The sequence below is a fragment of the Scyliorhinus torazame genome, chromosome 18 (assembly GCF_047496885.1).
Source record: "Scyliorhinus torazame isolate Kashiwa2021f chromosome 18, sScyTor2.1, whole genome shotgun sequence".
NCBI classification, from domain to species: Eukaryota; Metazoa; Chordata; class Chondrichthyes; order Carcharhiniformes; family Scyliorhinidae; genus Scyliorhinus; species Scyliorhinus torazame.
The window spans coordinates 8,139,309-8,164,518 of NC_092724.1; the positions used below are offsets into that span (position 1 = coordinate 8,139,309).

General features: G+C 49.4%; 1 protein-coding gene across 1 annotated transcript in view; it reads right to left on the bottom strand.

The window, feature by feature from the left end:
* The window catches only part of LOC140394923 (transducin-like enhancer protein 4), a 232,552-nt gene that overhangs the window by 101,312 nt on the left and 106,030 nt on the right, over positions 1-25,210 (bottom strand). The window contains 3 exon segments of the mRNA XM_072482114.1: positions 16,338-16,360; positions 17,179-17,374; positions 21,770-21,844. Coding sequence (XP_072338215.1) covers positions 16,338-16,360; positions 17,179-17,374; positions 21,770-21,844 — 294 coding nt within the window.

The window sequence follows — 25,210 nt, forward strand, 5'->3', positions numbered from 1 at the left end:
TGTCCCAAGCTTGGGTCACCTCAAATTTGTTGCATCAGCTGGTACTCAACTGAGCACCCCATTGGCTGCCATTTCTTCTGACACTGGCCAGACTGAGCTTCCAGGCAACGCAAGCTTCCAAAGTTCAACACAATCCTGGATGAGGATTGCAATCTCGGAACAAACTCACGGGGAGCGTTCGCAGTGTCGCACTGCGGGCTTGGAGTTTGCCAAACAACACGAGGTGAACTCAGACCCCTGGCAGACGGCAACTGTGGATTTGAAAACAAAACCAGAGGAAGTGAGAACCGGATAAATTAAACGGGAACCTGCTGAAGGATTAAAATGACCCATTTGGTTAAAGCTTAACCCTTCAGTTCCCTGTGGCTAGCTAACTAGACCGATAAGAGTTTGATGAAGAGGGGCGGGGGATTGACGAATAGTTGGGTGAAATGGTCTGCCTGGTTGCTATTTAGTCTGTCTAACATTGTCTGCTGACTGGGTCACAAAGTGACACAGCAGGTAAACACCGACAGCAAAACAGAGAAAGAACTCATTCACTTTTAGCTCATTTATTCCAGTAGCTTTTTGGCAACTCAATATGGCAAGTTATTTCAAACCTTTACAATGTGGTCAGTGCCAGCGTGAAAGCCATGCACTGGGGACTGGCAGTGCCAGTTGAGATCAATGCTAAAGTCGCTTCTCACAACTCAATCCTTCCTGGGCCTTCATCAGTCCACAGGGCAGCAACGAAGGAGCGTCCGTGTCCTCATCCTGGCTTCTTGTCAACATTTCACCTGAGTTAACATCATGATTGTTTACACAGCTCTCAAATTTGTCCTGCACAACACACCATAAGAACATAAGAACTAGGAGCAGGAGTAGGCCATCTGGCCCCTCGAGCCTGCTCCACCATTCAATGAGATCATGGCTGATCTTTTGTGGACTCAGCTCCACTTTCCGGCCCGAACACCATAACCCTTTATTCTTCTAAAAACTATCTATCTTTATCTTAAAAACATTTAATGAAGGAGCCTCTACTGCTTCACTGGGCAAGGAATTCCATAGATTCACAACCCTTTGGGTGAAGAGGTTCCTCCTAACCCTGGGAGGGTAAGAGCCAAAGGACAACAATTTAAGGTGAAAGAACCGAAGAAGAAGAATTATTAGGTTCTGTAATGCGCTGCGTGGAAGGGTAGCGAAGAGAGATTCAAACACGGCGTTGAACGGAGTATTGGATAATTACCTGGGTAAAATTGAGAGGAACGGACTAGTAATCCAGAGGCCCAGGTTAATGTTCTGGGGACACGGTTCAAATCGGGTTTCTGGCAGCTGGTGGAAATGAAATTCAATCTATAACTCTGGAATTGAAAAGCTAGGTCTCAATCACATCGATTGTTGTAAAAACCCATCGGGGTTCACTTTCTGGGAGGGAAATCTGCCGTCCTCACCCGGTCTGGCCTACTTGTGACTCCAGACCCACAGCAACGTGGTTGACTCTTAACTACCCTCCGAAATGGCCCAGCGAGAAACCCGATTCAGGGGCAATTTGGGGTGGGCCGCACATGCTGCAGTCGCCAGCAACGCACACACCCCGTGAAAGAATTGTAAAAAGCGAGGAAGTAATTTACAAGGCTACGGTAAAGAGGTGGGGATGTGGGGCTGGCTGAGGTTTGAGAGAGCCAAATGGTCTCCTTCTATGATTCTATAGTTTAACAGGGTTCCTGGGGTGCTGGCAAATTCATTCACTCATCGAACCTTATCACTGGAGCCTGGATAGCCCTCCTACCGAGGGCAGCACAGTAGCACAAGTGGATAGCACTGTGGCTTCACAGTGCCAGGGTCCCAGGTTCGATTCCCGGCTTGGGTCACTGTCTGTGCGGAGTTTGCACGTCCTCCCCGTGTGTGCGTGGGTTTCCTCCGGGTGCTCCGGTTTCCTCCCACAGTCCAAAGACATGCAGGTTGGGTGGATGGGCCGTGATAAATTGCCCTTGATGTCCAAAAAAAGTTAGGAGGGGTTATTAGGTTACAGGGATAGGGTGGAAGTGAGGGCTTAAGTGGGTTGGTGCAGACTCGATGGGCCGAATGGCCTCCTTCTGCACTGCATGTTCTATGTTGGAAGGTTGAGTGTCTAAGCTCCACTTGAGCCTGTGAGTTAGGCAGATACATCAGAGCAGTGCTGAGGGATTGCTGCACGGACAGAGTGTGGCTCTTTCCAGATATGACTTCAAACCCAAGGCCCAATCCAGACAAGGTCTTGGCATGCAGTATTCAAAGGAGAGCAGGGATTGCTCTCCATGTCCCGGCCAACATTCTGCACTCAGCCCATTAAGCACCAAATACTGACCATCTGGCCACTTATCAGTTTTGAGGTGTGCAAAATGGCTGCCAGTTAAAGGTTTGACAGCGCCTCCCGCAGGTGTGTGGAGGTAAATATACGTTCTTCTTCCTTCTACTGGTCTGGAATGGGGCATTTATCAAACCGCCTGGGAATGAAGTTGCAAACGTAGGCAGGACATCAAACTGCAGCCAGGGTGATGCTGGAGACAGGGCAAGTCGAGGCCCTGGATGTAGAACCACTACTGGAATCTCGCTCTGGCCGACTCCACCTGTTTTGCAACCGGTCCGCAGGCTCCGACACATTCCTCACCACGTAACTATTAATGCAACAAGCAGCCACTGGTTACAGGGCATGACTGCAGCGTGCTGATCCCATCTGTCTGAATGCATTTTGTTTTCAGCGCAGTGCGATATTGATTCTGTCAGATCACTATCAATCTGATGCTGTAATAAAACGTGGGAGTTGTGTGGAATTAAACACTGTCACTGAAATATATATTAGTCTAGGCGCAGATAAGAATAGGGGTCAGCTGGATCATTTATGCTCTAGAGAGTCCCTTCCTCCTACTCTTCCTCTTGGTTACTGGCACTGATTCATTAACAAGGAACAGTACTTGTATTTAACCCCTTGCAAACCTTACACCGCAACGGGCTAATTGCTTCCAAATTTTTGTTTCCATCTTCTTGGCAGAAGCAAAGACTTCCTTTCTTACAAAACATTGCACCATCACATCTCTGGTGCATGTACTCAGCTGAAGCAAGGAGACGGCCTGGATTGAGGCCTGAAAAGTGGGCCGGATCAATCAGAGCATCAACAACAACAACTTGCTTCAGTGGGGAGTCTTGAAAATAGTAAAACACCAAAAAGGTGTTTCATGGGAGCGATTGTCAAATGAAATCTGACACCAAAGAAGGAGGAAAGACATTACGACAGGCAACCAACAACCCGATCAAAGAGAGACGTCTGAAAGAGTGTCTTCAAGGAGGAGGGGGGTGGTAGAGAGGCAGAAAGGTATACGGAGAGAATTCCAGAGCCTCGATCCCAGGCAGCTGAACACGGGGTCGACAGTGCCGAAACAACAGAAACTTTACTGGACCAGCCAGATAAATCCCGTCAACGCAGCCCAAAGGTTTGGAATTCTGCAGTTTAACTCACCTTCTGATTCTCAAGCCTGCGCACCATCGGCAAGGGACAAGGCAGGAGTGTGACGGAATACGCTCCCTTTGTCTGGATTAGTCCACACTCGAGAACACTCAACACCATCCAGGACAAAGCAGCCCGCCTGATTGACACCCCAATCACCACCTTCAACATTGTCTCCTTCAACCACCAGTGCACTGTGGCAGTGGAGCGTACCACTATAAGGGCAGGGGGCCGTTACAAGATGAGGCCATGGAGAGAATTTTAAAATCAAGGTAGGCAGAGTCTGTCCAATCTTTCCTCGTAAGACAACCAACCCATTCCAGGTATCAGCCTGGTAAACCTTCCCTCAACTGCTAATCCAAACATTTCACAGGTAATAAATTATGTTGAAGTGCAGTCACTGTTATGGGGCGGAATCGCCGGGGGGCGGCGTGAATCCCGCCCTGCCGCTCCGACGCCGGCTGCAAAATTGTCCGGCGCCAGTTTTCGGGCGGGGTTCACGCAGCGCCGATCGGCCCCCCAGGCAATTCTCCGGGCTGAGCGGCCGCCCGTTTTCGGGCAGTCCCGCCGTCGTGAAATGGACATGGTCCCACCCGGCGGGACCTGGCTGGTAGGTCGTCTACCGGAGTCCTCGGGGGGGGGGGGGGGGGGGGGGGGGGGGGGGGGGGGGTCGTGGGAGTATCCCCACGGTGGCCTGACCCGCGATCAGGGCCAACCGATCTGCGGGCGGGTCTGTGCCGTGGGGGCACTCTTTCCTTCCGCGCCGGCCTCTGTAGGTCTCCGCCATGGCCGGCGCGGAGAAGAAACCCCCTGTGCATGCGCAGGAAACATGCCGGTGGTTCTGCGCATGCGGCAACTCGCGCCGGCCCACAGCGGCCCTCTACCGCCGGTTGACGCGGCGCCAACTCCTCCGGCGCCAGCCTAGCCCCCGGACGTTCGGAGGATTCCGCAACTTCCGGGCGGCCTGAGGCCAGAGTGGTTCGCGCCGCTCTTGGCGCCGGCGTCGGGCCTCCCGGCCAGTTGCGGGAGAATCCCGCCCTTGATGTTGGCAAACCCACAACAGTTAAAACTGTTTGCGGCAAAGGTCTCGGAGCAGCTTTCGGTGACATTGGCCGAGGGAAGCATTAGAGCGTGGACTTTGGGAAATCAAGGCTGGCATTCAACGTCTCGGAGAGCCTTCCTCAGGACTGCACCCCGCTGACCATCTCATCCCACCAACCTCTGAGTGTGAACCAGAGAAATATCCTGCCGCTCCCCCCCCCCGCAGCAACATTGTCTGAGTCTTACAGTGCAAACCCTCTCTTGCAATAAAGGCTAATATACCATTTGCCTTCCTAATTTCTAACAGCTAGTTAAGTTTCTACGATTCGTGTGCAAGGGTACTCAATTCCTCAGAATCCTAACATTTATAATGATAATCTTTATTGTCACAAGTAGGCTTACATTCACACTGCAACGAAGTTAGTGTGAAAAGCCCCTAGTCGCCACACTCCGGCACCTGTTCGGGTACACAGAGGGAGAATTCAGAATGTCCAATTCACCGAACAAGCATGTCTTTCGGGACTTGAGGAAGGAAACCAGAGCACCCGGAGGAAACCCACGCAGACACGGGGAGAACGCGCAGACTCCACACAGACAGTGACCCAAACCAGGTCCTTGGTGCTGTGAAGCAACAGTGCTAACCACTGTGTTACCGTCCCTCACCTTTGAAATATTCTGCGTTTCCATTCTACCCAGTAAAGAGGATCATTTCGCACACATCCACATTCCATCTTCTTGCCTAATCCCTTAACTGGTCGCATCCTTTGGTAGTCTCCTCACAGCTTCCTTTCCAACCTAGCTTTGTACCATCAACTAACTGGAGATAATATACTTGGTCATCTTGTTTTTGGCATTAATATAGATTGCAAATAGCTGAAGCCAGGGCACTGATCTTTATGGCAATACACTATTTATACTCTGCCAGCTGTAAGATTTACCTGCTCACTCCTCTCTGTTTCTGTTCGTTAACCAATCCTCAATCCATGCTAATGTATTATCCCCAATCCCGTAAAATCCAAAGGATCCCCCACTGTACAGAAGGCGGACATTCGGCCCACCGAGTCTGCACCAACCCCCCTGAAAGAGGACCACACCTAGGCCCACTTCCCCACATATTTGGACTGTGGGAAGAAGAAGGATGAAACCCACACAGACATGGGAAGAACATGCAAACTCCACACAGATAGTCACGCAAGGTTGGAATCGAACCCGGGTCCCTGGCGCTGCGAGGCAGCAGTGCTAACCACTATGCCACCCATCCCATGAGTCCTAATCATGTCTACCAAATTGGCACCTGCCGAATGGCACCTTTTGAATATCTTCAGGAAATCTAAATATACTACACCTACTGGTTCTTCCTTATCTACCCTGCTGTGTACACCTAATAGATTTGTCAGACCTATATTGCTTTCATAAAGCTGTGCTGACTCATTACTTACACAGTGAAAGAGTACTTTATGATATTATCAGAGGAACAGGTTGTACAATGGCCTCATTTGCCCGCTGAGGTGAATGTGAAAGGACCCCATGGTGCCATCTGGAGGAAGAGTGGAGTTCTCTATCGCTCTCTGGCCAATATTTATCCCTCAACCAACATCACTAAAACATTATCTGGTCAGTTCTGGGTGCCTGCTTTGGGAAAATTGGCCTTTGTAATACTTATATTACACTGATGAATACACCTCAGAACTAACTCATTGGCTGTTACGTACACTGGACCCAAGATCATGAAAGACGCTATAGAATTGTAAGTCTTTCTTTAAGGAAAGCTCCAATCTATTTGAATTGTTTGAAGCAGGCTGATACCTTTGTTAAAATAGCAGATAAAGAAATTCCTGACTACGTTAAGTATTCTTGTACTGTACAGATTCACTCCGTTTAGCATTCCGACTAACAGGTTGCTCCAGAATGCTTTTAATATTGACAAAAAATTAATTTTACACGATTCAATTATGACTGCTACAGCACAGAGTGACAGCAGGGATGAAACCGGTTTTCATTCACAGTGCTCCCTGATTAAAATGTCATCGATAAATATCTTCCTCTCTCCTGCTTCAGACACAATCTTACTTCACTGCCCCATATCATTCTTTCCCTTTTTTTTCATTAAAAGTACCCAATTATTTTTTCCAATTAAGGGGCGATTTAGCGTGGCCAATCCATCTACCCTGCACATCTTTGGGTTGTGGGGGTGAGACCCACGCAGACACGGGGAGAATGTGCAAACTCCACACGGACAGTGACCCGGGATCGAACCCGGCTCCTCGGCGCTGTGAGGCAGCAGTGCTAACCACTGTGCCGCCCTCCCCCATATCATTCGAAACACCAGTCCCTTAACGGGAGCCTGGTCACAGGACTACTGGCAGGCTCATGTTGACAGTTGTGAAGCGTGCGAGAACGGCCAAGTTAGTTCTTTGCAGGGGAGAGGGAGAGATAAGAGGGAGAACGAATGAGAGAGTGAGCGCGCAAGAGTGAAAGTGAAAGAGAGAGGCAGCACATGAAAAAAAGAAGAGAGAGAGTGACAGAGCAAACGAGAGCAAGAGAAAAATATTTATGGGCTTGATGTCGGATTTCCACCTCAGCTCTTTGAGGCAGTAATTCCGAAGTATCAATGTTTATGTATTATCCCCAATCCCGTAAAATCCAAAGGATCCCCATAGTACCCATTCTACGTCGATGGTTTTGCCATCTACTGATAGCCAAAAAAAGCTTTTCCTTCCAAAACAAGCTGAAATAAAGCTCCTTCACACTTAACATCATTAACAGGAAAGAGAGCATTTGTAAGATATGCATTCCTGGCACATGCCAAGCATCGGAACTTAGTCACCTTTTGAGTTATTTTGGTAGAAGACTGTGTGAAGCATTCTGGCTGGGAATGGGGGGGGGGGCGAAGTGGGGAGGGTGGGGTGGGGGGGGTTAAGTGATCACATTTTAACCGTATTCCATTTCGCCACACAGCCCTGCTTGCGGTTTTCGTTTTGCAGCAAACAGCTAGGATAGCAGATCTGTGTGAAAGCTCAGCACAGGCCTGAAAACTCAAACCCCGACTACTGTAACCACAGCTTCTGCTTATTCTCGAGCTGATGGTAGGCCACAGGCAGCATTCACGTCGACCACAGCACAGCCCCAGCCTTCGACAACACGCACGGGGCTCTTTAAATTCTGCCGCGTGTCCAAACTATTTTTACCTTCCAATCTCGTCTCCCTCTGCCCACCCCATACAATTTTCCTTCATACCGGCCCCCAGCCCCCGTGCTCGACTCCCCCCCCCCCCCCCCCCCCCCGACCTCGACCCCCCCCCCCCCCCCCCCCACCCACTTCCCTAAGAGAGCTGGATAGCATTCGACAGACAGCTCATTAATGTGATGTGTGTGTGTGGGGGAGGGGAAATGAATACCCGCAGGCCATTCAACCACATGGGGCATCACAGGCAAACCCCAATGCCGATTCACCCTGACAGTTTCACAGCAGGGTGGCCCCAGCAGCTGTGCTTCTTCAACTGGATTTATCCAAATCTGACTGTTTTTGGAAACACGTTCACTCGTTCCCTGAACATTTTACAAACAAGAGGCCATCACACATTGTATAAAAGGATTGGCGCAGCTGTTGAAACATCAAAATATTATACCACAAACCGCTCCCCGTCTCAGTTCAAGTTTCCCCTCCCTACCAATATCAGTGGTTTGGAGCTTTGCCAACAAGAGAGTCTGACTAATTATCCCAAGGTTATTGGTACTTTAGTTTTAAAATACATCTAAATTTCCACTCGAAGCAAGTCGCTTGCACTCCCGATGCTGGGGTGTAATTCCACAGGCGTTAGTTGCGCCCTGGTATCTGATGCAAATGCCAGTTGATTCCTGTATGGACCCGGCGACAGTGAATATCAAACGTCATGGAGGTGGGAACTAGTGCAAAGATAGCCCATTTCCCCTCTCCGTACCCAGTTCAGATTGAACCAATTGTAACAGCCCCTAGCCCAATGATAGCTGGGATCAGCAAACCCAGCTAAGAGACAGGATCAAGCCTCAGGCCTACCCAGTCTGGATGGCACACCACATGGGATATTTGCTCATTGAGGTCATCAAAGAAGCTAATTTCCACAGTTACAAGATTTGTTTATCAGCAGTAGTGTGTCAGGTTTACCCACATTCTATGTGGCTTTTCTCGCCTCACGTAAGTTTATATTGTTTTCGTCATTTCTTTTGATTCAATGTACACTGTCTTTACAGGGATCCTGAAAACGGTTTACACAATGCTCATTCATCAGTGTTCAGCCCAAATAATAATAATAATCTTTATTAGTGTCACAAGTAGGCTTACATTAGCACTGCAATGAAGTTACTGTGAAAATCTCCGAACCAGCTTGGGGCTGGTTTAGCACAGCATACCCGCCTCCCCGAACAGGCGCCGGAATGTGGCGACTAGGGGCTTTTCACAGTAGCTTCATTGAAGCCTACTTGTGACAATAAGCGATTATTATTATTATTAGTGGCCACATTCCGGCGCCTGTTCGGGTACGCTGAGGGAGAATTCAGAATGTCCAATTCACCTAACAAGCACGTCTTTCGCGACATGTGGGAGGAAACCGGAGCACCCGGAGGAAACCCACGCAGACACGGGGAGAACATGCAGACTCCGCACAGACAGTGACCCCAGCCGGGAATCGAACCCGGGACCCTGCCGCTGTGCAGCAACAGTGCTAAGCACCTTGCTAGGCTCAGTGTCTGCCGATGCTTCATCCTGAGCCGTTTCCTCAGAAATGTTTTTTTTTTGGACAGTGCTGGTTTGCCATTCCCTTCCTCTCTCAGGGGCAGGACGAGGAGGCAGATCTACCTCAGTCGGAGCTGGAACCGGAACACAACCCGACCCTCGCGCTAGCCATTTAGCCAACTGAGCTAACCGTCTCACCTCTCCTTACACAATGTCATGTCATTAAAACAAGGATGGCACAGTGGGTTAGCACTGCTGCCTCACGCTACTGAGGACCCAGGTTGGAACCCGGCCCCGGGTCACTGTCCGTGTGGAGTTTGCACATTCTCCCCGTGTCTGCGTGGGTTTCACCCCCACAACCCAAAGATGTGCCGGGTAGGCGGATTGGCCACGCTAAATTACCCCTTAATTGGAAAAATAAGAATTGGATACTCTAAATTAATATTTAAAAAATGTTATTTAAAAAAAAGTACTCCAATCAAAGCCAGCTTGAATTAGATCACGTTCAAGGGGATCCTTAATTCACGTCCTGCCCAACCTGCCTACTTCGCTCCGGATTTAAGACTGAACAAAATCCACAAGGCATCTCTAGAACCTAACAAACTCACTATCCTCATGTATTTATCGTATGTTCTAAGTTTTCATGAATGGAACCATTTGCCTGGACTGTACGCAGAACAATACATTTCACTGTACCTCGGTACACGTAGCAATAAACCTAAATCGAGGGGCGAGATCCAGGGGCCATTCTTAAAGGCTGTCCCAGTTTATAGAAAGCACATCAGGAAATAACCCTCACCCAGTTGCATCTCTGGCATTACCCTGGCAACCCCTGTCTTGACCCTTTACATCCTGAGTGCTGTGCTCTCCTCCAACCTCCCCTGGGGGTGCTGCTCGATAGATGCTTCCGAGACCAGTCATGCCTTGCGCCTTCCTGACATCATGCTGCTGCGGGCACATTGTTTGACGTGGGTGTTTGACGTGGGGATATCATTGCGGCGTACGACTCGATAATGAGATGCTCATTTAGTACAATGAGGTTCCCGACATTGAGTGCTTCCTGCCACCGATTGGGGGGGGGGGGCGGGACCATCGCTTCCTACCTTTACGTCAAGGTCAAACGCGACCGTGGCCATCTCGCGATATTTCCCGCTCTCGTCGCCAAACGTGCCCGACGTGAATGGGAGCGGAAAATCCCGGCCTAGATCTCCAAGGAAACGGGCTGTCCAAGAAGGAGGTCAATAATTCGGTGAAGGTTTCAAGGATACTAAGCCAGGCTCCCAAATCTCTATCACAAATCCGACATGATTACACATTTATCTACAAAATCCTGCAAAGCAGTAAAAACCCTGTTGGACTTTGTTCTATATGTAACGAGAAACAGCTTGTAAACCCTAATCCAGTCCCAAAAACAAAGGGCAATTTAAAAAACATTTTTTTTAAAGGGACAGGTGATTTCTCAATTTTGCAAAGTTCTGCTTCCAATAATGTCTTCAAAATCACACAAAGCTAGCTGACACCTGCTAAAAATGCAAACCATTAAAAAGGAATGCAATGAACTTTTAACATTTTTTGAGGCTTTCTTTAAGCCATTTTTTTTGTTGCTGATTTAGTTCTGAACCTTGGTATTCCTGTTAGCAGAAGTGATGGTATCATCAGAATAACATGATCTGGAGGGCCCAGTGAGGCACACCATGCACAGTGCTGACATTATCAGGGGAATATGGTTTGGAAAAGTTACTGAATCAAGGCACGATGTTCCATGTGCAACGATTTGTAATAATGATTGAAAGGATTCTGTAGTAAAACATAGGTTGCCCCAAATGTCATTCGCACGAACCCAGACACAGCGCCCCACCTCTGCATTCTTTGCTACATCCATATTTTAGTTTTGTTCCTCAGCATGTGGTAATGCAAAGTATTATGTCAATGGGTACTGCATTCAGAACTTTTAAAAATGTGTGTGTTATATCGCGAGGCAATCGACGAGGCAGAGTGGAAACGCAAACGAGGTTTACTGGATTAAGGCGAACTGTATACACTGGACAGAACTACTAATACACGGCTCCTGTTCCCACGACTCCCGGCTAAGCCCCAGGACTCTGCCTCAACCCCGATAGGCTTCCATTTCTGCACTGTGTACCCATTGGCTCTCGGCCCCACGAAGCGGCCCATGAAGTATCAAATTCCTCCCCACTTAAATTCCCTTACAGATCCCAGTACTACAAAAATAGAAAAACTCTTTTATTTACAGTTATACACATACAAAAGAGTTACAGTAAAAGAACATTAAGAAGTCTTCCAACACCAGGTTAAAGTCCAACAGGTTTGTTTCAAATCACTAGCTTTCGGAGCACTGCCCCTTCCTCAGGTGAATCTTTGAACTGTGGGGGGGGGGGGAAACGGATTCTCATTCACCTGAGGAAGGAGCAGCGCTCCGAAAGCTAGTGATTTGAAACAAACCTGTTGGACTTTAACCTGGTGTTGTAAGACTTCTTACTGTGCTCACTCCAGTCCAACGCCGGCATCTCCACATCACAGTAAAAGAACATTAAGAGCTCGATTTATATCGCAAAAAACAGCCAGATATTGAACGCACATAATGGGACCTCTCGCTGTTGTTTTTTCTGGCCTCAGTCGGGAATGCTTCGGCCCCGCCTGGCCATGCTTCTCTCATTTCCTGCACGGACGAGCTGAAGAGATCGGGGCGGCATTCCAATCTCTCAAACCCCCTCTTGGATGCCACACCATGGCCTTCGGAAACACCTTCCCCCATGCCCCTACATGCCTCTTAGGGGGTCCTCGAGCACATCACCTTACCTCACATCTTCAGGGCAGGGCAGCCCCCAGGCCGATCCCTGGTATGGGCAGCCCTGCCCACTTGGGCACCTTGGCATTGCCAGCCTGTCACCCTGGTAATGCCCCTGCCAGCATGGCAGTGCCACCTGGGCACACTGGCAGTGGCGGGTGCCCGTGTGATAGCGCCACGGTGCCAGGCTGGCAGTGCCAAAGTGCCTGGGTGCCAGTGTACGTGCCAGGGTATCACCCTGCCTAGAGCCCTACCACCCGGGGTCCTCCAAAGACCTGGGTGGCCCCCTCAGTTGCCATTATGCCTGGTCTACTTTTGTGTGCACCAGTGTTAAACGTGCCATTGCAAGGTCTCCCAGGCACGGGGGTTAGTTCCCGGACCTTGGGAGAATCGGGCGCTGAACATATTTAAATGAGCATAATGGCTCACTGAAATACGTTAATCTGGATCTCGCCCAGAGAGGGTGAGGATTCCCTCTCCAGATTGGCTATCCAACGGCCTTTGTCAAGAGTTGTGCGTGTGTAAACGTCAGGGCGAAAGGAGGACTGTGAATGTCCCTGCAATCAACCTTCCCCCTATTATTGTCAATGCTTTTTATGTGGGCCCTAAAGCTGGGCACCTTCCACGTTCCTGGCAATGCTTTTAAAATCATTGGCGAAAACTTGGGACTTTTGTATCGTCTGGTTTTCATTTTGAGAGACTGGGAGGTTGCCCCCCCCCCCCGGATCCGTACACGGTGTCACCCTGGTAAAGATCACCATTTTGTATTCGCAAGAAGGCACAAAATGGCCTATGGCGTCGGCTGAAATGTAATAAAAAAAGGGCTGGCGTGTAACTACGGCAACAGACACGGATAGGCTCGAGTATCAAACAGTACTCACTTTGTAAACAGATTAGGATCAGTCTATAATAGAAAGAGCTTATTATAGAGTAATTACAGCCTAACAACTGGACAGGATGTCCTGAATGAAGGGGCTAAATTGAACTCACAACCCATAGTTTTCAACTTTCAAAGATAAACAAAAAAGGAAAGCTATCTGTGTTTCCGATCGCCTCCACACCCTGGCTATGGGAAAATTGCTTTGTAACCAGATACTTCTTAACCAGTCTGAACAAGCCAATTGTGGACAGGAAGAGTATTGCCACAATTTGCCTGTGTCATGCCTTTGCACTGTGGCATTCACCCGAACTTCATGTTTTGGACTCGCACTGAATTCATTAAAAGTACATTTTCACCAAGTCAAATATCACAAGGGAGACTCTCCTCCCTCATCCACTTTGCTCCAGTAAGTGCAGGTCACACAAATGCAAAGAAGCAGCTACTTGATTCCTTAGCGCACCCCCGCCACCCCCACACACACAATTTCAATGACAATCAGTGAGCGCCCTCCAATATTTAAAAGCCATACTTCACATGCGAGCCTCGACTCTGGAGTTGGCTATTCGACCACAGCGGGCATCATAGCTGTACCCGATCCTCTCCCAGCACGTACAAACATTTGCCAGTATCTCCTGACGGGAATCAGGAGAGTGAATCCAGGCCAGTTTACTCTGCGCGGGGGAGGGGGGGGGGGGGGGGGGATATTTAAAGGGGCAGCCGCTTGTTTAGGAACGAGAAGGTAAGTGGGGATTTTGACAGACACAAGCAGGTATGTGTCAGCCTTGTTCCTGTTCACAAGGCTATTCCCGAGAACGTTAGAACAGATGCAGCAGACGGAAAATTAGCCAGCACATTTTGGGACAATGGCCAGATTTGGCCTGCCTTGCTCGGAACCAGGCCACGGATGTGTTGTACAGAAGGATAACAGCAAAGTCAACATCCTTCTTATTTAGCAAGCTGCTGTCAATTATTAGGGTGGCACAGCCTCTGGCGTAGGGTTTCCTGTCAATCTGATTCTCCTTTAGTGTCCGTGGGCTGATTATACAATTACAGTCTGGCTGTTAAGAATATAATGACAGACTTTGATGCATAACTCTGGGGATTTGCATGGACCTGCATAGAAAATAAGTAATTTGCCAGAATAAAAATAAAACCATTTGAATACATGGCCTGCACTTCCTCTGACTGTAACACTTGCTTCCCATAACATTTTCCTGTTAAGTTTTAGCATTTGCTTATCCATTACACATGTCTTTGATGACTTCTTTTAGCGCGGACTCCAATTCTGGCATCTCAGCTGACCTGCCACACCCCGTGCCTGAGTATACCCAAGTATCCATGTTTTGCCCTCTGTCTGGTCACTTCAGCTTCCTTCCGCGCCCAGTGACAAGGCCTAGATTTGTGTGCCCAACTGTGACAGGCAGACCAAAAATGAAAATTTGTCAACGGAGATCTTTTTCTCTGAACAGCACAAGAACAATAAACGCACTTGTATAAGTTTACGGTGATTCCCAAACCAGGGCTGGGAAGGCAACCATGGGTATCTATGGTGTTGGTTACTCCAAGATCTTTCTATACATCAGTAATCACGCTTCAAAGCACAAAGTATTTGAAACAGGGCAAAACCTTGGCGTAGCAGTAATGTCGCTGGACTAGTAATGCATAGGGGCTCATCCAAAATTAATGCTCTGGGGACACGGGTTCAAATGCCCAAACTGCAGCCGGCGCAATTTAAATGTAATTAATTAATAAATGAATGAAACTCATCTCTGGAATGGTGACCCTGAAAAGCATCACTAGGTGTCATAAAAGCTCATCTGGTTCACTAATGCCGTCCAGGGAAGGAAATCTGCCGTCCTTACCCGGTCTGGCCTACATGTGACTCCTGACCCACAGCGATGTGGTTGACTCTTGGCTGCCTTCTGCAATCTCCTGCGCAACCTTCCAGATATGCCCCCACCACGGAACTGTCCAAAGTTTCCGACGCCAGCTCAAGAGTCGGTGGGTCTCGGGGAGAAGGGGAATCACCTCTTGGAATTTGAAACTTCCTGGGCAAATTCCCGCGGGGTCTGCGCGTCAGGACCTCCACAGGGCCCCTCCCGAGGCACATCTTCAGTCACACGCCCTGTCTCCGGAAGACTTGTGCCGATATTTCAGTGGACAATCTATGGAATGGGCTCCCTCGGGATACGGAAATTTCATTTAGAAAATAACATTTTTGAGATCCAGCACATGGGCAGGCGGTGGCCTCATTGACAGAGAGATTGATTGCGAGTATTCACCAACTCCATGACGGTCGTAGCATGGAGCTGCCAGAGCAATGGAAGACGAACGAGGTGGACTTTGCTCTTTCTGCATTTACCAATTCCTATATCCCCAGGCCATGTTCAATTTGATTTTTTATCCCCTATTTCTGAGCTATTGTTTTTTTTTATTTTTTAAATGCATCTGCAAAAACAAGTACACCTGCAGAAAACTAAAGTTAATAGTTACGTAAGACCACAAGACGGAGGAGCAGAGAGGTAGGCCATTCGGCCCATCGGGTCTGCTCAGCCATTCAATGAGATCATAACTGATCTGATCGATTAATCCTCAACTCCGCCTTCGCGTCTTAATCCTTGATTCCCTTACTGATTAAAAACATCTGTCTATCTCAGCCAAGAATGTGTCTGAGCCGTTAGTCTCAGTGCGGGTATTTATAGAAGGATGCTTACCCTATGCTGGGGTTTGCCAGACACTGGATAAAGAGAAATACTCTGGTAACTGTCAATCAGTAGTTTATAAGGCCTCAAATTATCATTAGCAATGTCAAATTCAAATACTCGCAGAGGACTATTCTGTATTAATCTCATTGACAAATTACAGCCTTAACTTGTGCCGTGTGATGATATTAATGAAGGTGATTGTACAAATTTCCTCTGTCTGGCGTGCTGCATTAATGACATCAGGTTAATGCAGTTTTTGAATCATTGGGCAAAGAGGCTTCACATGAATATGATGTTTATCAATCATATCATCCAGCTTGAGTTTAGATCCTGAGTATTAGCAGACCCCCCCGCCCCCCCCCACCCCTCCCCCATCCCGACCTCTTCAATCCCTCCGCCTAAACCCGCCTGGCATGCCTGCTGCCCAGGATGATCAACTCTGCGGTCGCTCATTTCTGGCAAGTTGGTAAATCACAGCATCCGCCACCGCAGGTCTCCTTGTTAGAAAAGATCCACTAATGATCAGTGCCGTGGCTTCCTGGCAGTGGGGCAGAGTTCCGCAGGAGGCGCAGTCCTAGCGTGAGCCACGGGGCCGCGGACCCTGCCGGTTTTCTCGGGGCCTGTGTGTATCTGAGCTGTTAGTCACAGCGTTACTGCTGTTCTAATGTCACCGGTTCGCCAGGGGGGTGGGGTGAAAGGTGCCAGAATAAAAAACAGAATCTCACTTACTCGACTGGGGTCTCGGTCACGATCTGGGTGCAGACGAAGCATTGCAGAGGATGCCGGTCAGATTCAGTGAAGGAGAGGCAGAGAGAGGAAAAAGAGAAGAAACAACAGAAAAATAAGGGAAAATTCATTAACCAAAGTACCGACAGTGTAGCCAAACTTTGTATAACATGGGGCTCTTCACATGGGGCTCCCCATTGAGTGCGGGGAATTCGTCATCCAATTCTTTTTTTTTAAATTTAGAGTAAGCCAATTCTTTTCTTTTTTCCAATTAAGGGGCAATTTAGCGTGGCCAATCCACCTACCCTGCACATCTTTGGGTTGTAGGGATGAGACCCACACAGACACGGGGAGAATGTGCAAACTCCACATGGACATTGACCCGGGGCTGGGATCAAACCCGGGTCCTCGGCTCTGCGAGGCAGCAGTGCTAACCACTGCGCCGCCATGCCACCCTATTCGCCGTCTAATTCTATCACCTTTCCATACAGCGAGATTGACATAGAAACCGCCACGTGGATTCCCCAAGCATCGAATACTGCGCGGGGTTTTAATTGTATGCAATTTACTTCCCTCGTTTCCAAGAAAAACAACACCGTCACTGACCAATGCAAAGTGTAGGTCAGGAAAACCCGCCTGCTTCCAGACACGGAGAGGTAGAAACTCACCTCTGGCAAACTGACTGCGTCAAAACAGAATATCAGGTGCCGTGCATAACTAGCGCCCATTCCCAACTTGTCCATGTTCTCCCATTGCCTTCCAAAATCTCTACCCCATTAAATCCCTTATCCCAGCACTTATTGGATTGTTAAGATCTTAAACTGGCGTTCACCCCCCCCCATACCTCTGTGATGGTCCATGTCCAAATGATTCTTGTCTTCTTTCATTGCAAGGTGAGCGTGAACTCCAAGGGCGCTGGACAGGGTCAGGAGGCCTGAGCCACCGCTGATCGACGGGATTCCTGCCGCCTGGAGTCCTGCCGGATGCGGAGTGAGTGGAATTGGAGGTGCGTGGTGGGACAGGTGCTGGAGTTGCTGCTGCTGTAAGTGAGCATTCTGACATGAGTAAGGGATCGGCGGGATTCAGAGAGAAAGGCAGCAAATTAATGTCATGACAAAACTCTGATCAACCCTGCCAAACAGGGCTGGGCTACTAGATAGGTGGACACGGCAACCTGCATTTATATAGCCACGGGACTTCGGCAAGTGCAGTAACTTGATGGAAATGGGTTAGCAATCAATACACAGCAAGATCCCACAACAGCAATAAACTACACGGCCAGTTAATCTGCTTTTTTGATGTTGATTGAAAGATAAATGTTAGCATGGGGAGAACGGCACTGCCCTATTTCAAATCGAGCCCCGGCACCTCCCAGTGGGAAGACAGATTTAATGCCTGATTCAGAAGGTGGTCCAGCACACTCTCAGTTCCGCCCCCGGGGTGATTTGTACGCTCACGTCCCTGGAGTCAGTCAACCTTCTGGCTCAGAGGAGGCGTGTACTACCCCTGGCTCAGAGGAGGCGTGCACTACCCCTGGCTCAGAGGAGGCGTGTACTACCCCTGGCTCAGAGGCGGCGTGTACTACCCCTGGCTCAGAGGAGGCGTGTACTACCCCTGGCTCAGAGGAGGCGTGTACTACCCCTGGCTCAGAGGAGGCGTGTACTACCCCTGGCTCAGAGGAGGCGTGTACTACCCCTGGCTCAGAGGAGGTGTGTACTACCCCTGGTCCAAGGATAGCACCTAGAAACAATCTTTTTTTTTTTTAAAGTACTGAGGCCGCACATTCCAGCACCTTCCTCCAGCTATCTCGACACCTGGTGCAGGATGTAGGCACAATCTCTCGGCACAATTACCCACCCCTCGCAAGAGAACAGAACGGTTTAATAAAGCAATTTGCTCTTCTCCAACATTGCTTTAAAAATCTTTGTTCCATCACTGCTTCCAATTCAATTTTTAAAAATGTATTTTAATCGGCCCACGCTGACCCAGCTGGCCAGAAACATTTCAGCGTGGGCTCTAACTTCTGATTATGACTCAGTGATCCCTGTAGGAAAGTGAATGTGTGTGGATATCACAATGGGGCGTGTCCAAGGTCAACCATGACGCCTACTGTGGCTAAATAGCCGGTGGCTCAACAAGCTGGTGCGTATGGTGGTGGGAGCAGGGAGGTGGTGTCCTTTTAACTGCCCCATCACATTGAGGGTCTGCTCATTCCAAAATGAAAGGGTGGAATTTCAGGGACGACCCCCCCCCCCCCCACCCAGTCACAGGAATCAGTCCACAGTTGATGGACCCCCCCCAAAGGACAGCCCGCCCCGCAATGTGAACACGCTGCTGGCCATATAGTTGGAAAGTGGGTCTTGCGCTCCTCTGTGGGAGGACGAACAGCCTTCGAGAGCTAACGTTACATCTGAGTGGCCAGCAGCTCTAGCAGTCTAGGCAGTGCCAGAACTAAACAGTAGGCCCACTGCCGGGGCCTCAAGTAGGTCTATGAAGGTGAGAAGGTGGACTCTGGAAGCGAGGTACTTCAGGCCTTTTTGGGAGGGACGAGGGAACGTGGACAGAGAGAACAAGATGGAGGGGTGGGTGTGCGGGGGAGGGTTTTGGAGGACATGGAGAGAGGCATAAAAGAAGATGGGTAACATCTTTGGGAGGTGGGGGGGGGGGGGTTGGAGAAGGGGTTCCCCTCATATGCAAAGAGCAAAATCCAGCTCCTCTTTCCCACCCACGTATTCATACCAACTGTTTTATCGGATTGGGCATCGCAAAATATGGGTCAATTGTCTTGGCAACAAATTCAATTGCTCGTTGATGGTCTGTTTAAAAATGACAGTGGGCTGCCCATTCCTCCCACCGTATTGTGGGGCCTGGGTTGAGGGGGGGGGGGCGCTGGGCTTGCCGAGCCTTGTATTCTACGCGACCCCTCCCCGGCAAAATCTGGCGAAGCCCGGGGGGGGGGGGGGGGGGGGGGGTAACATTCCAGCCCAACGGGAGAAAAATTGGAGCGGGCCAAAACCTTCTGATTAAGCAGCAACACAGTGGGCGGAGTTTGTAGTGGATGGCTCTCCAGTGGTTGCTATGGCAACCACTGTGCAGGCACTTGCAGTAATCAGGCCTGTCTGCAAAGTGACGCCGCGATGAGGAACTCCATTGCTCTGTAGGCTTCAGCTGGCTATCTTCACGCATGGCTGGAGGATGATAGGGCCTTTTATTAGACACTAAGAAATTCAGCTTTGAAATCGGCTCAGTGTGCAGATCATTCCCCTGCACTTAAGAGGACATGAAAACTATATTGAGATGGTGACACACACAATGAATTTGATAGGAAGCTGCTGAGCAGAAATCCTGGAACATGGACTGCTCAATGACACTTCACTGATTTGGCTTTAATTAATACTCTGGATAAAATAATTAAACACAAATAACTTATTAACCCTGTCCAGCTTGTTTGTACAGTGCTGAAGCTACCTGAATTTTGTTAGGCGTGAGTATTAAGGATTATGGAACCAAGACAGAGTTGATGGTGATAAGATATGGATTAGCCACGATTGAGTTGAAAGGCAATAGACTGGAGGGTTTGGATGATCTACTCTTGTCCCTAGGTCTGTACATTCCTCCCAGTCCTCAAGGCCTCCAATTTAATTTCTCATCTTTGTGTTGAAATTCTTCCACTGCCTTACCCTTCCCCATCATCGGAACCTCCTATAAGCTTCTACAATCCTCTGAGGACTTTTCCTGCAATTCTGACCCCTAATACAATTCTCCCTCCCCATTGTCCAGTCCCGCTGATGCCTATATCGTTTCCCATGACTCGCCTGTCCTGCCATCAGGGAACCCGCTGTGGGGAGGTTGCCATCGTGGGACCTGAAGATCCCGCCCATTGTCATATCGCCTTCACCCAAGGAAAGGCGAGGATCATCTAGCACTCTGTCCCGGCAGGAGCCATCTGCATTGCCAGCATTACTAGATGCTCCGCCAAAACTACAGAGATGAGGAAACAGGACACCAAACGTGAAATGTAGCCCCACAGGCCAGCAAGATCCGGGGTTTGATCCCTAACTTCTGCTTAGCGACTGGCGTCAGTCAGAGATACTCGCAGCGGGAAGGCGACACACTGGTTTAGCGACTCTAAGGGGATTCGTTCTGGAGGGAGACCTTAACCCAGAGGAGGTTGAGGGGCAAAAGTAAATGAGCCCAAAAATCAAAATACGAGTCAGAGTAACAGATTATAGAAAAAGGAGAACACAGGGGGAGGACGGGAGGGCCGGCAGAAGCGGCAGCGTGCACGAGAAGACAACGGCGGCGAAATCCGGCCGGGAGAAGCGAGGGGCGACACCGGCACCAGACCCATTCGAGGATTGCCCTCCGGAAGTGCCTCGCCGGCACGAACGGATGCCCACTTACATATATATCAGATCCTGTGTACATAACGGCAAAATATACTCTGTGCAAAAATCCAATAAAAAATATTTATTAAAAAAAAGAGTAACAGATTATTCCCAGGGACGCACCCTGGGACAAACATCAGCTGCTGCTGGAGAACCATCAACTCGATGAAAGACACTCTTCTATTTGCCAGAAATCTGTTGGTGTTTCACCAAAGAGGTGACGGCGGCCGAGTGCTGCAGATTGACGCGGTCCAAGGCCCCGGACTAAGTGTCGACGATCGCAGTGAAGGTTGGGGCAGAGGTTGCAAAGACTCACTGGAGGTGGGCCACAGTCTTAAGGCCCCACTGCTATTGCACACCTCAAAGCTGGAATGCGTGTAAACGCACTCGGGCTGAACGTTTGGCAGACGCCGGAATGTGGCGACTAGGGGCTTTTCACGGTCACTTCATTGCAGTGTTTTTTTTCTCTTTTAAAAATAAATTTAGAGTACCCAATTCTTTTTTTCCCGGTTGAGGGGCAATTTAGCGTGGCCAATCCACCTACTCTACGCATCTTTGGGTTGTGGGAGTGAAACCCACGCAGACACGGGGAGAATGTGCAAATTCCACACGGACAGTGACCCCGGGGCCAGGATTGAACCTGGAACCTCGGCGCCGTGAGGCAGCAGGGCTAACCACTGCGCCACCGTGCTGCCCTTCATTGCAGTGTTAATGTAAGCCTACTTGTGCAATAATAAAGATTATTATTTTTAAAAATGTATTTTGCAAAGATAAGCAGTAATTGTAAGTGGAGTGGGAGACCTCAGACCACTGTACATTGATCAAAATTGAATTGGACTTCTATGCATCGTCAAATTTGATCTGTTATGCGAGGTATTTTTTTTACAAATTTTATGAATGAGGTTTATTTTGAGGGGGGTTTGGGGGAAAGGGGAATATAGTCACCACACAGCGCCGGGTGCTATTCATGTTGAGGGTACTGAAGAAATTGCCCTGAGCTGCAGTAATCCTCTCACATGAACTCACGTGTATAAGAGGGTGACTTACCCCAATGATGGCGTTCAGTTCAGCCATGGTGACTTGCTTGGCGCGCTCGATCGCCTGGACCACCTGCTGCTGATGCTGTGGTAAAATGAAGCGGAGAGGAACTTTAGCCGGCCCAAGAAATACTTAAGGTTATTAGATTTCAAGAGAATAACATTCATTTCTCAGTTTGACTGCCGCAAACTCACACATTTTCACCAGGTCCCAGCTCTTCCGGCTTAAAGAAAACAGTGACACTATCAACAGCAATTTCACTCCTATAGCGCCTTTAATGTTAAAAGAAAAAATACCCAAGGCGCTTCACTGGAGTGTTGTAGCCACTTAAATTGGCCAAGTTCCGATTTAAAATGGCGAACGGCAAAGGCTGATGGGAAAGTCAGCCAACAAGACAAAAACCAGCAGCTTCAGGTTGGCTGTGTATTTACCTCTGGAAAGGCCAGATCTGGAAAGGCCAGACACTATCGATACCAGCAACCATCAGCATAACAAAACACCAGCCATCTGCATACTAATGAGCAATCCCCGGGAACAATAAGCAACATTTAGACACACAAAGCAAAACCAGACTCTTCGGCGCCAGCAGGAGCCAACACAAAAGGAGGTGAACGAGTACCTCAAGACCGCCCATCGATCAGGGAACCGCTCCAGCATTGGAGAAAATCGAACCAAGTGATTGGGACAAAGTCCAATCACTTGGGACCAGGTACAGGGTCCGCCCCGAAAGGCGGGAAGCCCCTGGGGACTATAAGAATTGAGCCCCAAGATCAAGGCGCTCTCTCTTCCAGCTCTTCCAGCTCTCGTCACTCTTCAGCAGCCGACCGAACCTGTAAGTCTTACTTCAACGCTCGCTACGAGATAGGCGCTCCTAGCTACCAGTCTGTACCAACTTTGAATCCCGCAGACTCAGAACCCGAACGAAAGGCCTTTTGTTCCCCTGACCTGGTGGGCCAGTCCAAAGCTAAGTATAGGCCTGTTAGTTGTAGAAGTAGCTTAGATGTAGAATTTGTGCATGAGTAGCGATTACTGTGTATAATAAATGTGCTTTGATTTAAATCTTACTGATCGGTGTGTTGGATTATTGATCATTACTCGGACTTGAACCGCGTGGCGGTATCATAAAGATACCTGGCGACTCAAGAGCAAAGGTGATAAAACAGAGCAATTAAACTAAGGAGCGAGAATTACCCCGGGGTTCAGGACCTCAGTGGATGAATTTTCGGCAGCCAGCCAGAGGTCGGGAGGTTAGCAACATTGAGGCAAAGTTAGCAACAGTGTTAAACAACAAAATATGACACCGAGCCGCTTAAGGACAATTCAGGTCAGATGACAAAAGCTCGGTCAAAGAGGTAAGGAGTGTCTTTTTTTTAAAATATAAATTTAGAGTACCCAATTCATTTTTTCCAATTTAAGGGGCAATTTAGTGTGGCCAATCCATCTACCCTACACATCTTTGGGTTGTGGGGGCAAAACCCACGCAGACACGGGGAGAATGTGCAAACTCCACACGGACAGTGACCCAGAGCCGGGATCGAACCTGGGACCTCGGCGCCGTGAGGCAGCAGGTCTAACCCACTGCGCCACCGTGCTGCCCCAGGAGTCTTAAAGGAGAAAAGAGAGGTGGAGGGAAGGAAGCAGTGGGGGGCAGGGTCCCTCATTCAAAGGCACTCCGTGCCTGATTGACAGACGTGGCATCAGGAAGGAGGGGGACCCACTGACAGCCACCCAACTGCCCTTGCTGCCTCCTCCCACATCACTCATCTCTCACCTGTGGCCTGGGATGATCCAACAACAATCATAGGCCTTGGGCAGGTGTTATACCAGCAGCAGCCACCACCTCCTTGGCGGCGCTGCCGTTGGTTAGAGCTCCCGACCTCTGGCTGGCTGCCGAAAATTCATCCACTGAGGTCCTGAACCCCGGGGTAATTCTCGCTCCTGGGCTGTCAGGTGCTCGAGAGTCACAAGGTGCAGCGAGACCTCCCTCAAAGAGGTGACGCAGACCTCTAACCGGCAGCCAGACCCTGTCACCTCCATACGATTCCAGTCCACAAGTCAGTTCACATCACTGACTGTCTCACCCTCTCCTCCCATGTCCCAGTCCCAGCTGTACAGCCATTAACTAACTGACCACAATCTGGGCTCCATGGTATTGCTTCCTCTCACTCCATCTTGCAAACGCTCCTCAATGTCCAGGTCTTTTGATTATGCCTTTCCCATTACTACCACATTGTATTTTTTCCTCCACTGTCTCATGCCCGGGGATATCAAAGTTGCTATATAAATGCAAGTTATGAATGTGTCCAATCAGGGCACCAAATCAGTGCCCAATTCTTTTTTCCCCCCAATTAAGGGGCAATTTAGCGTGGCCAATCCACCTACCCTGCACATCTTTGGGTTGTGGGGGTGAGACCCACGCAGACACGGGGAGAATGTGCAAACTCCACACGGACAGTGACCCGGGGCCTAGATCGAACCCGGATCCTTGGCGCCGTGAGGCAGCAGTGCTAACCACTGTGCCGCCCAGGGGATCATATTCTCAACAACAACCATCCCAATATTTATTTCAATATTATGAAGGACCACACCATAGCACTGTATGGTTGGAAAAATGCAGCAGTCACCTTGAAACATCAAGAGTGTTGATTGGCAGAGTTTGGTGTCCCTGGGCTAAACTCAGCTGCAGAAGGGGGACAGACCTGATAATCTAATCTGTTCCTGCTGCTCCACTGGTACCCCTGGCGTCCCCGAAGGATCTATTCCTGATTCCTTCTTATTTCACCAGGACATGCTGTCCCTCAACAACAGCATCAGGAAGCACAGAGTTTGTTCTTGCATGTGCACTCGTGACACCCAGCTCTCCCTCACCACCGCCTCTCTCGACTCCTCCAGTGTTGCTAAATTACCAAGGTGATTATCCGGCATCCAATACTGGATGAATGGAAACCTCCTCCGATTAAATATTGGGAAAGCTGATGCCATAGTTTGATACCCTCACCAAACTCCATTCCCTAGGTGTTGACTCCATCCCTCTCCCTGGCAAGTGTGACATTCATTAACCTGGGTGTCATGTTTGACCCCAAATACATTTTCATGCCATCGCTAATAACTGTCACAGTGCCAGGTGACCATTGGCCACTTTCCCCTTTTGAGGGGGAGAGCTGACTGGTGGGAATTTAACCCGAGGGTCACCACACCTCAGGCGAGGGGCAAGGTTGAGGTGACGGGGTCTTCATGGATAACCTCAGCCGGTACGGGATTTGAACCAGAGGTGCACAGGATTATGAGGGGCAGGAAGAAGGTGGATAGGGGGCAGCTGTACCCCTTAGTTGAAGGGACAGTTACGAGGGGGACACAAGTTCAAGGTGAGGGGCAGGAGGGTTGGGGGGGGGGGTTTGAGGAAAGCATTTTAACCCAAAGGGCGGTGAGGGTCTGGAATGCGCTGCCTGG